Source organism: Staurois parvus, unplaced genomic scaffold (genome assembly GCF_062004578.1).
Source record: "Staurois parvus isolate SC_StPar_1 unplaced genomic scaffold, SC_StPar_1.0 ptg000554l, whole genome shotgun sequence".
Taxonomy (NCBI): domain Eukaryota; kingdom Metazoa; phylum Chordata; class Amphibia; order Anura; family Ranidae; genus Staurois; species Staurois parvus.
This window is the reverse complement of record NW_028318350.1, coordinates 665,263-678,476: the sequence shown is the minus strand read 5'-3', so window position 1 is coordinate 678,476 and position 13,214 is coordinate 665,263. Positions and strand designations below refer to the sequence as shown.

At 42.2% G+C, this 13,214-nt stretch overlaps 1 protein-coding gene across 2 annotated transcripts in view; it reads left to right on the top strand.

Annotated features, from left to right (window-relative positions):
- HECW1 (HECT, C2 and WW domain containing E3 ubiquitin protein ligase 1) overlaps window positions 1-13,214 on the top strand; it is a 550,087-nt gene that overhangs the window by 230,636 nt on the left and 306,237 nt on the right. For both annotated transcript variants that reach the window (XM_089691201.1, XM_089691202.1), the window contains one exon: window positions 4,767-4,874. In XM_089691201.1, the coding sequence (XP_089547327.1) occupies window positions 4,767-4,874 (108 nt within the window). The remainder of the gene's footprint in view (window positions 1-4,766; window positions 4,875-13,214) is intronic.

Genomic DNA, 13,214 nt, shown 5'->3' with positions numbered 1-13,214 from the left:
TTTTACGTTAATGCAGAGAATGCCTTAAGGTAAAAAACATTTTGGCTTTAGAACCACTTTAATGACAGATCCTTTTTAACCAAACATCAGGTCCTCCAGCTTTAAGATGGTAATGTTCACAGATAGGACATGGTGTAGAGTGAGGTTTTTCAAGCCATGCTTGATGTATAACACTACTATAAAGTATGTTTTTTTAATAGAAAAGCAGTGCTATGCACCAGCAAGAGAGTTCCACAGCTATCTTTAAAGTTTAAATGTGCTTGTGTTAGGTGGGTTGATTGGGCAGCACAGTGGCCAAATGGTTAGCACTTCTGCCTGGTAATATTAGGGTTGTTGGTTCAAATCCCAGCCAGAGCACCACCTGCCTGGAGTATGCATGTTCTCCCTGTTCCTGTGTGGGTTTCCTCCAGTTTCCTCCCACACTGCAAAGGCATGCTGGTAGGTTAATTGAATCCTGTCTAAATTGACCCTAATATGTGTATGTATGAATGTGAGTTAGGGACCTTAGATTGTACACCCCTTGAGGGTTAGGGCCTGATGTCAATATATATGTAAATTGACAGCACTATATAAGTACCTGTAAAAAATGTATTTGTGTACTTGTCCCAACAGCCTCTAAAAAATGCATTCATGAAATTTTACCTTTTCTCATAATTCATGTTTTCCGACTGTAAGTTTAATTCTGAGCACATTCTGATTCTTAATTCCAAAAAAAAAATCTACTTCCCGGAGATGGGTTGTTTATTCATCTCACTGCAGGTTTTCCAGTCTCCATCAGCACCCTCTAGTGATGGTCAGGAACAGGGGTGGACTGACAACTCATGGGGCCCCCGGGCAATAGGGGATCATGGGGTCCCTGTGTCCTTGCCCAAACTCAAAAAAGCCTATGAAAAAGGTACCAGGGGCATCTCTTGGGGCCCCCTACTGACCCTGGGCCCTCGGGCAGTGCCCGAGTTTCCAAATGGTCAGTCCGCCCCTGGTCAGGAATAGCTAACAATGCTAACAATGTCGAAAAGGTGATTTCATCGGTGCAATTAACCATTCATAATAGCATTTTGGCTGCAGACACAATTCCAAAAGTATTATGTTTTGGGAACATGCAGTTATACTTTAATTCTGGTTGATGAGGTTCTGCTGTTATATAAACAAATCCTAGAAATTTGTCATAACCTAAACCCTATTGAGGTAAGATTCCAACATATCTCTATGGACCCTCCAATTTTATTGTTTTGTTTTGGTTTGTTATGGTTACATTTTTAGAAATCATTTCATAGAATTAAAATTTATTTCAAGCTAATGAGTTCAGCCAAGGACACAAAAACATGACTTTTCAATCTAGTCGCTGTGTAACTGCAGCGAGACAAACACTGAATTATTTAATTCACTTCTATTAAGCCGAGAGGAAAGTAAATCAAGTGAGACTCGGAATTGAATAGAATCATCACAAAACAAAAAAACAATAACAATAAACTATGGGAATTATGAAACAGCCCCGCTTTCGTGCAGCACTTAGATCAGCTTAATGACTAATTCCTGAAGAATGATAAAAGGAACATTTAATTAATAGAAGTATTTTAGCATTTGCATAAAATAGTAATGTGAAGTAGTCATTTTATAGTCATTTTATATGATATGCTTGACATGTGACCTAAATCATTTCTTCAGTAGAGAGCAGGGGCGGACTGACAACTCATGGGGCCCCCGGGCAATAGGGGATCATGGGGCCCCTGTGTCCTTGCCCAAACTCAAAAAAGCCTATGAAAAAGGTACCAGGGGCATCTCATGGGGCCCCCTACTGACCCCGGGCCCTCGGGCAGTGCCTGAGTTTCCAAATGGTCAGTCCGCCCCTGGTAGAGAGCTTGTATATATAATAATTTCATTGTCATTGTTCGGTAAAGCTGAGTTGTAGAGAAAAGGAAAAGGTGAAAGCAGCAGCCACATACCATAACTTCCATATGTTAGGACATCAATCAATCATTATTATTAGGAAAATATTAATATTAAAGCAATACTATTAAAAATACATATAAATATCATATTAAGAATAAAAACAGTATTAGGAAAGTAAAAACTATACAGGATATCCACTTGAAGACCAAGCCTTTTCTGACACTTTTTGTTTATCTGTAAAATCAGTATTTTTTGCCTGCAAATTACTTAGAACCCCCAAGCATTATATATTTTTTTAAAAGCAGAGACCCTACAGAATGAAATGGTGGCAAGGACAAAGGGGCCCCATGATCCCCTATTGCCCGGGGGGCCCATGAGTTGTCAGTGCACCCCTGTGTGGGACCATTCACAAGGTGCAGCGCGGCTCGCCCATGCACAGCTGTGAAGCCGCAAGGAGTCACATCCATCGTTCCCACTGTAAACATGCTATTGTCAGGGACCTGAAGACAGGCGAAGAAACAGCGAATGTGAGGACAGCTCTGGATCCCTGGACAGGTAAGTGTCTTTTTAATAAACGTCAAGAGCTATAGTCTTTGTAACTGTTGACTTTTAATTTCCTAGTGACTGAAGAACCTCTTTAACTTATCAGCATGTGTTCGGAGTGTAGGAGGAAACCAAAGTGCCTGGAGAAAAGCCACACTATCAAAGGGAGAACGTGCAAAGTCCATGTAGTTATTGTCCTTTTTGAGATTTGAGGTCCTCAGTGCTGCCAGGCAGAGGTGCTGATCATTAAAACACTTGCTGCAAGTAATACTATGATAACATATCATTTGAGGTGAATGGTGTTAAAGCAGAACTTCGCTCTCTCAACCAACATGGACTTTTTTTAATCCTCATGATGCTGGTTAGTAAATAGATAGGAAGGTAGATTATATATATTATTTTTTTTTACTTTTTTTTACATTTCTTCAGTTACTTCCTGATTTCCAAACCTAGCAAATCAATGTCATACATCCCAAGAGTCTTCAGGAGAGAAGGAGGGGTTTTCTCAGCTCAGCACACCCTCCTGCCTGCATGCCTAGGCTAAGGGCAGATGGATTCCAGGATGTAAATGCTACGTGAATCATCTGCCTTTACTCAAGATGGCCGTGGACAGAAATGCTGGGAAGTGGTTTTCAGCAAAGTAAAGCATGGAGACATGGATGAATGAGTTTGCTTTGAATATTAAGAATGAGTTACATAACGTTTTGGTTTGTGGTGCTTCGATGCTTTGTAGTTCCACTTAAGTCTGCGTTGACATTGGGGGTATAACTTTTTATCCTTTTTAACACATATATAGTGTCTTACTGTACGCCTTACTGAAAGAGCCAGCAATTATATCATTCAGACACATTTTCAAGTGGTGCAGCATTCCTTAGAGGAGGTGGCTAGATAGTTTTCTTTTTTCAGGCTTGTTTTTCTTTATTTTCAACTGCTGATCCTGCAAATAACCTTCTGTTCTAGAGTGTCACTGCTAATTGGTTTTACTGTATCTATGGAGGAGTAGCATTGTCAACCTAGGCTGCCCTTCTGATTTCAACTACCAATACCCTCCTCTTTCCTATCTCTGCAACATACGAGGAGGTATTCTGTAGTTCACTAAAAATAACTAAGAAGGTTGATAACAGTGCAGTTCTAATCAGTATATGTGAAGTTACAAGAACACTGAATTTCTGGCAGGATCAGCAAATACTTGACTATTGCACCAGAGATAGGCTTGTCCACTCCCCATTACCACCATTACCGTTCCGTACCAACCCCCCCCCCCTTCCCCTTAACCAATTATACTTACAAAAGACATGACACCGATTTTGGAGTAAATGGCCAACATGGCCCTTTATTAACAACTCAAGTTTAAATACACCAACCATTCCTTATAACAGAAACCCAAAGAATTGTTGTTGGTCTTCGAAGGCACCCCAAACAATCCGAAATGCACCTGCGGACAACCATATACACTAGGCCTCCGGCCGCAACCAACCAGCTCGGAGACAACCATACCGTCTGTAGTGCAGCACCACCACCTTCCAGTTAAACCTTGGTTAACCCTTTGAGGACCATAAGGTTTTGGAACGCCAAAAGAATCAATTTTTTTGTTTTTAAAGTTCGTACACTTCAGTTGCTGTAACGACGCCATTTAATGAAATAATTGGCAAAAAGCTAGATCCATTTGTTGTTTGTTGATAAGAACTAATATTTTGACTCAAACCAAAAAAAAAAAAGAGTTTTAAGTTCTTAATCAGATGATACACACAATTACAAACATGGGACAAATACGTCCCTTGGTCCTCAAAGGGTTAACTGGGAATGTCCCCGGGCATCCCATAACACCGATGGGTCCCACACCATTATCTGTACCTCCAAGATAACAACCGCCTCCAAAGACCAACAACTGCCCATGAACCAACATAATCCCCCCTTTTCCTGGAGGGACCAATACTCACCAAAAACAGGGAGGGTGGGAGGGAAGCTCTCACTCCTGACGTCCAGCTCCACCTGACGCCCCCTCACTGAAATCCCCCACCCTAAGGTGCAGCAAACCCCACCTACCCTCAACCTTCTACCAACCAGATACCCCCACTATCAAAACAAACCCCTTGGAGCTGACCTTAACCCTTTCTGTTCCTCCTTCCCCACTCTGGGCCTAGTCATGCATGCCCTGTGCTATTTCTTCTTTCTTTTTTGCTACGGCCATTTCTTTTCTGAAAAAAGAACCTTTAGGTACCACATCTAGCAACTGTTAAGTTGCGATATATTACATTACATTGTTCTTGGATTTAGATACACTTCTTAAGTACTTCGTGTTTCTCATGACATTTTTTGTTTCCCGTTTGCAGATGAAGTGCTGTCTGAAAATTTTCTGGATTACAAGAACCGTGGTGTGAATGGCTCTCACAGGGGGCAGATAGTGTGGAAGATTGATGCCAGCTCTTACTTTGTGGAACGTAAGTGCACTTGAATATAAAACTATCCATTGATAATGATGGGAGAATCTGCCAAGGCTTTGGCAAATCTTGTTCAGAGAGCAGTGGCTCGGCTCTGACCCTCCAGCACAGGGGGTGGGAGCAGCTGGCTCAGGCTCACAGTGGCCAGCTGCTGGTCAGACATGTGGTTGGATCCACACATTATTGTCAGGATCCTTCACGAGCCTGGAGCAACTCTGAGTGATGTGAGGCGACAGCTGTAAGCCAATTCTGGGTCACAGGGGAGCACAAGTACAGGTGTAACTCGAAAAATTAGAATATTGTGCAAAAGTTCATTTATTTCAGTGCAGCAACTTAAAAGGTGAAACTAATATATGAGATAGACTCATTCCATGCAAAGCAAGATAGTTCAAGCCGTGATTTGTCATCATTGTGATGATTATGGCTTACAGCTCATGAAAACCCCAAATCCACAATCTCAGAAAATGAGAATATTCCATGCAATCAATAAAACACGGATTGTACATAGAACAATATCAGACCTCTGAAAAGTAGAAGCATGCATATGTACTCAGTACTTGGTTTGGGCCCCTTTTGCAGCAATTACTGCCTCAATGCGGCATGGCATGGAAGCTGTCAGCCTGTGGCACTGCTGAGGTGTTATGGAAGACCAGGATGCTTCAATAGACTTCAGCTCTTCTGCATTGTTCGGTCTTATGTCTCTCATCTTTTTCTTGGCAATGCCCCATAGATTCTCTTCGGGGTTCAGGTCAGGCGAGTTTGCTGGCCAATCAAGCACAGTAATCCCACGGTCATTGAAGCAGGTTTTGGTGCTTTTGGCAGTGTGGGCGGTGCCAAGTCGTGCTGGAAAATGAAGTCAGCATCCCCAAAAAGCTTGTCTGTGGAAGGAAGCATGAAGTGCTCCAAAATCTCCTGGTAGACGGCTGCGTTGACCCTGGAACTAATGAAGAACAGTGGACCAACACCAGCAGATGACATGGCTCCCCAAATCAACACAGACTGTGGAAACTTCACACTGGACTTCAAGCATCTTGCAGTGTGTGCCTCTCCATTCTTCCTCCACACTCGGGGTCCTTGGGCCTCTCCATTCTTCCTCCATTCTCGGGGTCCTTGTGCCTCTCAATTCTTCCTCCATACTCGGGCTCCTTGGTTTCCAAATGAGATGCAAAAGTTACTCTCATCAGAAAAGGGGACTTTGGACCATTGAGCAACAAACCAGGTCTGTTTTTCTTTAGCCCAGGTAAGACACTTCTGACGTTGTTTGTTGTTCAGGAGCGGCTTGACAAGAGGAATACGACATTTGAAGCCCATGTCCAGGATCCGCCTGTGTGTGGTGGCTCTTGATGCACTGACTCCAGCCTCAGTCCACTCCTTGTGAAAGTCCCCAACACTTTTGAATGGCCTTTTCCTGACAATCCTCTCCAGGCTGCGGTCATCCCTGCTGCATGTGCGCCTTTTTCTTCCACACTTTTCCCTTCCACATAACTTTCTATTAATGTGCTTTGATACAGCACTTTGGGAACATCCAACTTCTTTTGCAATTACCTTTTGAGGCTTTCCCTCCTTATGGAGGGTGTCAATGATGGTTTTCTGCACAACTGTCAGGTCAGCAGTCTTTCCCATGATTGTGATTCCTACTGAACCAGACTGAGAGACCATTTAAAGGCTCAGGAACCCTTGGCAGGTGTTATGGCTGAATGATCTGATTAGAGTGGGACACTTTGAACCGAGAATATTGCACCTTTTCACAATATTCTCATTTTCTGAGATTGTGGATTTGGGGTTTTCATGAGCTGTAAGCCATAATCATCACAATGATAACAAATCATGGCTTGAACTATCTTGCTTTGCATGTAATGAGTCTATCTCATATATTAGTTTCACCTTTTAAGTTGCATTACTGAAATAAATGAACTTTTGCACGAGAAGTAGGGCTAAAAAAGCTTTGCTTCTGTTTTAAAATTTAAGAAACCACAGATGATAAGGCAGTGTAAAACTGACCAGCACCAGGACATTTTTAATGAGGGAGAATTAGCGGAAATGTACCAGAGGAAAAAAGTACAGGCAGATGTTTTTGAACATTAATTAGGAGACCACAGAAGACACAGCAGTGTAAAACTGGCCTGTAGCAGGACAATTTCAAATAGCAAGGTTAAGCCTAACTGTACTAGAAACAAAGAGCAGAGGCTGGGGCTTAATACTGTGGTGTAAAATTGGCCAGCAACAGGGCAATTTTAATGAGCAAGGCTAAGCCAAAATTTACATGCCCAGCTTAAAATAAAGGTCCTATCAACATAAAAAAAACTAAAATACCCCCAACAAATAAAAAACCTTAAACTACCAACCAGGGGAGGACTGACAACTCATGGGGCCCCCGGGCAATAGGGGATCATGGGGCCCTTGTGTCCTTTCCCAAACTCAAAAAAGCCTATGAAAAAGGTACCAGGGGCATCTCATGGGGCCCCCTACTGCCCTCGGGCAGTGCCCGACTTTCCAAATGGTCAGTCCGCCCCTGCTACCAACACCTGAAACAAAATCCCATTTGATAAAGGGAAACCTTGCAGTAAAAAAAAAAGAAAAACGTTTGATATTGACTAAAAGATACGGCAGGAAGAGCTAGAAATCAGAATTTAAGTATAGTTTCCTAACTGACACTAATTTCTTCCTATGCAGACTGTCAGCTTTTCTTGTGCTTTCTCTTTAATTGCCTTCCCATCTATAGTGAGGGGGCTGGCTGAACTAAAATCTCCCTTCTTGGCCTTTCTAAGCCTGCTGGACATAGTTCGAAAGCCATAAAATGCATTATCTTGTAAGAGAAGCTACACAAAAGACCTTAAAGTCTAGCTTTAACCCCTGAAAAGCTCAAGCTTTGGCTGTTCATAAGCTGGTATCTGCCTAGTGGCTGTTACTACGTATAAGGTGATGGGGATTCCCTGGATTGGGTATTTTTGCATCAAATTGTTGCAAAAAAAGATACCGATCTGAAACAAGCATGCAAATTAAAGTGAATTGATAGGTGCACACTTGTCCAGGTCTCAGAAAGCACTGAGGCTGTTGAAACAGCATTGCAGCCAAGCAATCAACATTTTTAAGAATGGTCTGCAGTGGCGGCCTCCATGGAACTAAACTATTTACCTTACAATTATATGTTCTTCAAGCTTTATTTTGTATTTGGCAGTGTGAGCTGTGAACATATTAAGATTTGTGGTCAGAAGCAGGGGCGGACTGACCATTTGGAAACTCGGGCACTGCCCGTGGGCCCAGGGTCAGTAGGGGGCCCCATGAGATGCCCCTGGTACCTTTTTCATAGGCTTTTTTGAGTTTGGGCAAGGACACAGGCGCCCCATGATCCCCTATTGCCCGGGGGCCCCATGAGTTGTCAGTCCGCCCCTGGTCAGAAGCACCTTCCTCATGCACACTGGGTGTCTTAAACCCGCCGGTAGCGTTAGCTGTATAAAGTCATGTTATTTTTTAGCCCCTTTGCATTAGTGTTTAGCCGGGTTTTTCCATGCTTGCGTTTTTTACACAAAAAATAAATAAAATTTTTGCTAAAAAAATGCCTGTCCCTTTTCATCTGATCCCATCCGATGGACGGAAGGGGAATCGGATCCCCATCCGTCTCTTTTTGGTGAATCGGATCAGATGACGGCGGGTGTAAACGGACACATGTCTGTTTACACCCGCCGTTCCATAGAGGATAATGGAGGTTCCGATCGGGTCCTTCTGAAAAACGGGCAGGCGGACCCAATCAGAACGTTCGTGTGAAAGAGCCCTTAAAGGTAGCTTCCCAAAGCACTTTACAAAGAAAACACAAGAAATACACAGGACAAACAAAAGGAAAAAAGGGATCATTAAACGATTGATTTTAATGAATTTAGAGAAGATGACTCTCTGATGTTCCTTGGAAGTTTTGGAGCATAGCAGAAGTATCTGCCTCCCATTGAGTGTAGGTGAGTAGGGGACACACACAAAAGACCAGAATTTGAGGAGCAGAGGTTATGAGGAGGGGAGTAAGTTGATAAAAGTTCAGACAGATAATGGGGTGCCAAGCCATGAAGAGCCTTATAGGTGAGCAAGAGGATATTACAGTCTATGCGAAACCTGACGGGTAGCCAGTGCAAGGACTCCAGGATAGGGGTAATATGGTAACTTGTACCCGACCTAGTGAGGATTTTGGCTGCAGAATTTTGTACATATTGTAGTCGATTAACCACTTGCCCTCCTGAGGATTTACCCTCCTTAATGACCACGCCTCTTTTTGCTACTCGGCGCTGCACTAATTCAACTGATAATTGCGCGGTCATGCGACGTTGCACCCAAACAAAATTTACGTCCTTTTTTTCACACAAATAGAGCTTTCTTTCGGTGGTATTTGATCACCTGTGCACTTTTTATTTTTCACGCTATAAACAAAAAAAGGTCAAAAATGTTGAAGAAAAACAATATTTTTTACTTTCAGCTATAAAAAATATATAGTAAACTCAAAGTTGGTTATAAATTTAGGCCAAAATGTATTCTGCTCCATGTTTTTGGTAAAAAAAATCCCAATAAGTGTATATTGATTGCTTTGTGTGAAAGTTATAGCGTCTACAAACTATGGTATAGATACTGCAATTTACGCCATTTTTCTGCTATACAGCGCTGTGCTAGTTTAACGGATAATTGCGCGGTCATGCAATATGATATATAAATAAATTGAGCTTTCTTTCGGTGGTATTTGATCGCCTGTGTGGTTTTTATTTTTTCCGCTATAAAAAAAAGTCTGACAATTTTGAGGAAAAAAAACTATATTTTGGAGTTTTTGCTATAAAACATGTCCAGTAAAAAAAATGTAAAAATCAAATTTAGTCATAAATTTCTGCCAAAATGCATTCTGCGACATGTCTTTGCTAAAAAAAAAACCCAATACGTGTAAATTAATTGGTTTACGTGAAAGTTATAGCGTTTACAAATGGCAGGAAAGATACTGGGATTTTTAGTTTTTTTTTATACTAATAATGGCGGCGATCAGCGACTTATGGCGGCGATCAGTGACTTATGGCGGCGATCAGCAACTTATGGCGGGACTGCGGGACTGCAGCGGACATTCTAACATTGGGGGGTACTGACTTGGGGTCACTGACATCCCCAGTGACACCAATACAGTGATCAGTGCAAAAAAAAAAAACACTGACACTGTACTAATGGCACTGGGGAGGAAGGGATTAACTTTATTTTTCAGGGAAGGGTTATCTGTGTGAGGGGGAGTGTTTTACTAGGGGGCGGGGGTGTGTACTGGATGGGGACAGGCTGATCGGGAGAGAGAAACTCTTCTGTCCCGATCAGCTTGTCCTCGAGCTGTCAGGGAAGTGACAGAAAGCACAGCTACTGCAGCTGTGCTCTCTGTCACTGATTGCCGCCGATCGCCGGGAGATAGCCGGTAAGGACCGGCTGTGACCCGGCGACTGACATCCGCGGCTGTGATCGGCGGGACAGGTAGGGCGGCGGCGCGCCTCGCGCGCGCCCCCTACCTGTTTACAAAACACGTTTTAAAACGTGGTTTTGCCTGTCCGTGCCGCCCTGCCTACGTATTTATACAGTGGCTGGGTGGCATGTGGTTAATAGTGGATTTAGATACACCAGCGAGTAGAGCATTGTGATAGTAAAGTTGGGAGAACACAAATGTATGGATCAGTTTTTCAGCTACAGTGTATTATAGCATAGGACCCAGCCAAGCAATGTTTCTGGAGTGGAAAAAAAGATGTTCTGACAACGTTTTGTACATGTGGATAAAAGGTTAAGCTAGCATCAAATATCACCCCAAGATTTTTCAATTTAGACTGAAGCTCAAGTACAGTGCCATCGATAGATAGGCTGCCAGGATTGGCCTTACACAATCATTGGGGGGAGGCTGGGTGCCAATAAGCATGACACAGTTTAATCGAAGGAAATTATGGGCCATTCAAGTTTTTATAACACAAATACAGTTAGAAAAGAAGAAGACAAAGTAGAGTCTGGTTTACTGTGGATGTATATCTGAGTGTCATCCACATAAAAGTGATAATTGAGCCCACGTGATGTAAGCAGTTGGCCGAGTAGAAATATGTAAATGCTAAAAAGTAAGGGGCCCAAGATTGAACCCTGAAAAACACTATACTTGATTGGATCAACTGCAGACTGAAATCCACCAAAAGAAACGAAGTGACAGCAATCAGTAAGATATAACTTAACCACTTCCAGTCCGGACACTTTTACCCCCTTCCTGACCAGGGCAATTTTCAGCTTTCAGCACTATCACACTTTGAATGACAATTGCGCGGTCATGCAACACTGTACCCATATGAATTTTTTACCATTTTTTTGAGACAGATAAAGCTTTATTTTGGTGGTATTTATTCACCGCTGGGATTTTTATTTTTTTTGCTATGTAAATGAAAATGTCCAAAAAGTTTGAAAAAAAGTGTATTTCTTATCAAATTTTGCAAATAAATAATCTTTCATTATAAATTTTGGCCGAAATGTATTCCGTTATCTTTTTAGTAAAAAAAATTAAAAAATAAGCCAAATTAGTTTATAACCACAAATTATAATTTTTAAACTTTTTTTACTTTTATTTTATTTAAATTATATTATTATTTATGTTTTGTTTTTTTTTTACATACTGTCACCCTAGCAGTACAGTGTCACCAACATGACACTGTACTACTTGTGGGGGGTGATGAAGATTTTTTTTTTTTTATTTTTTTTTTACAGTGATTGTTTTTACACCCATATAGGATGTAAAAGCAATAATTTCTCCTCCTCTCTGTCTGCATTCCTGCAGCCATTGAGAAATGCTGAGTGAGCTGTGATTGGTCACAGCTTGTCACATGGTACAAGGTTGTTGTGAATAGCCTTGTACCATGTGACCTCTGTGATCATTCACATATTTCACACGTAGTAAGCAATGATGTCACAAGTGACATCTTGCTTATTACTTTGCATGTGATCACTGATTGGCCAATCAGTGATCACATGATCGGGATCCCACCCGACGATCGTTTTTCACTGTGTCCGGAGGACACAGCGGGCACCGGATTGCGGTGCTGCGCACTCCCAGGGAGCGTGCACAGCTAGAAATGCCGGGTGCCGTTTGTGAACAGCAACCCGCCCCTGGAGTGCCACCGTCCTGCCGTTTATAAACAGCAGGCGGATGGCAAGTGGTTAATCCATTTCAGAGCCAATTCTGAGACTCCAAATGTGGTTTCAAGGCGAGAGAGTAAAAGATTGTGGTCTACAGTATCAAATGCAGAACTAATATACAGTAGAATAAGAATAGTTAGTGAGCCAGAATCAGAAGCTTGAAAAATGCCACAAGCTTGAAATGTCAAAAATTGTAAAGGAAAGAAAAGGTTAACATGTTTCCAAGCAGCATAGAAGAATATGTGTCCAGGAATATGAAGCAAATGGAGGCTGCACACAAAATAGCAGATAGAATTGCTCATAAAAAAAATGAGGGCAAAAGCTTTGCTTCTTCTAGAAATCCAACATGTGCTTTTATGTTTCTTTACACTGGTTATGTATGGAACTTAGACCTTCAGCTGTCGCTCTCTGGACTCAGGTTGTATGGCACAGATATAAGGCAATTACCTGAAGCATCTTTATTCCAAGGAATGCTACGCTGGAGATGCACTGAATCAGGGGCGGACTGACAACTCATGGGGCCCCCGGGCAATAGGGGATCATGGGGCCCCTGTGTCCTTGCCCAAACTAAAAAAAAGCCTATGAAAAAGGTACCAGGGGCATCTCATGGGGCCCCTACTGACCCCGGGCCCTCGGGCAGTGCCCGAGTTTCCAAATGGTCAGTCCGCCCCTGCACTGAATGCTACTTTATGGTACAAAGGGATGAGTCAAAAATGTCAAATGTGCTCAGAGAGGTAGCACTACATGGTCCATGGAATATGCTGTATGAAATTGCACACGTATGAAAAACATGATTATACTGGATTATTTAAGTGATACTGCTTGGGTTTTATTTACTTTTGTGAGTAGTTTTAATCTTGATAAATTGTGAAGTTCTTTTATCTACTACACTATGAGAGTCCCTGTTTTGTTTCTACTTACTTTTATTGATATCCTTGAGATGCTACGTGGGGAGGAAACCTGTTATTCAAGATATATATAATCCAAGCCTGGATTGCTTTGAAGCTTGTATGACCATACCCTACCCTTGGTCTGGTAAGGGTGTATTCACATGCATAGTGGTGGATTGGTGGAAGCGTCTTGCTCATTTTGCTTTGAGTCACACTATTGTGTCCGTTTATGAACCAGCAGTAATAGATCGCTGCTCAGTTCTCCGGCATTCTCGGAGAACACTGTTCT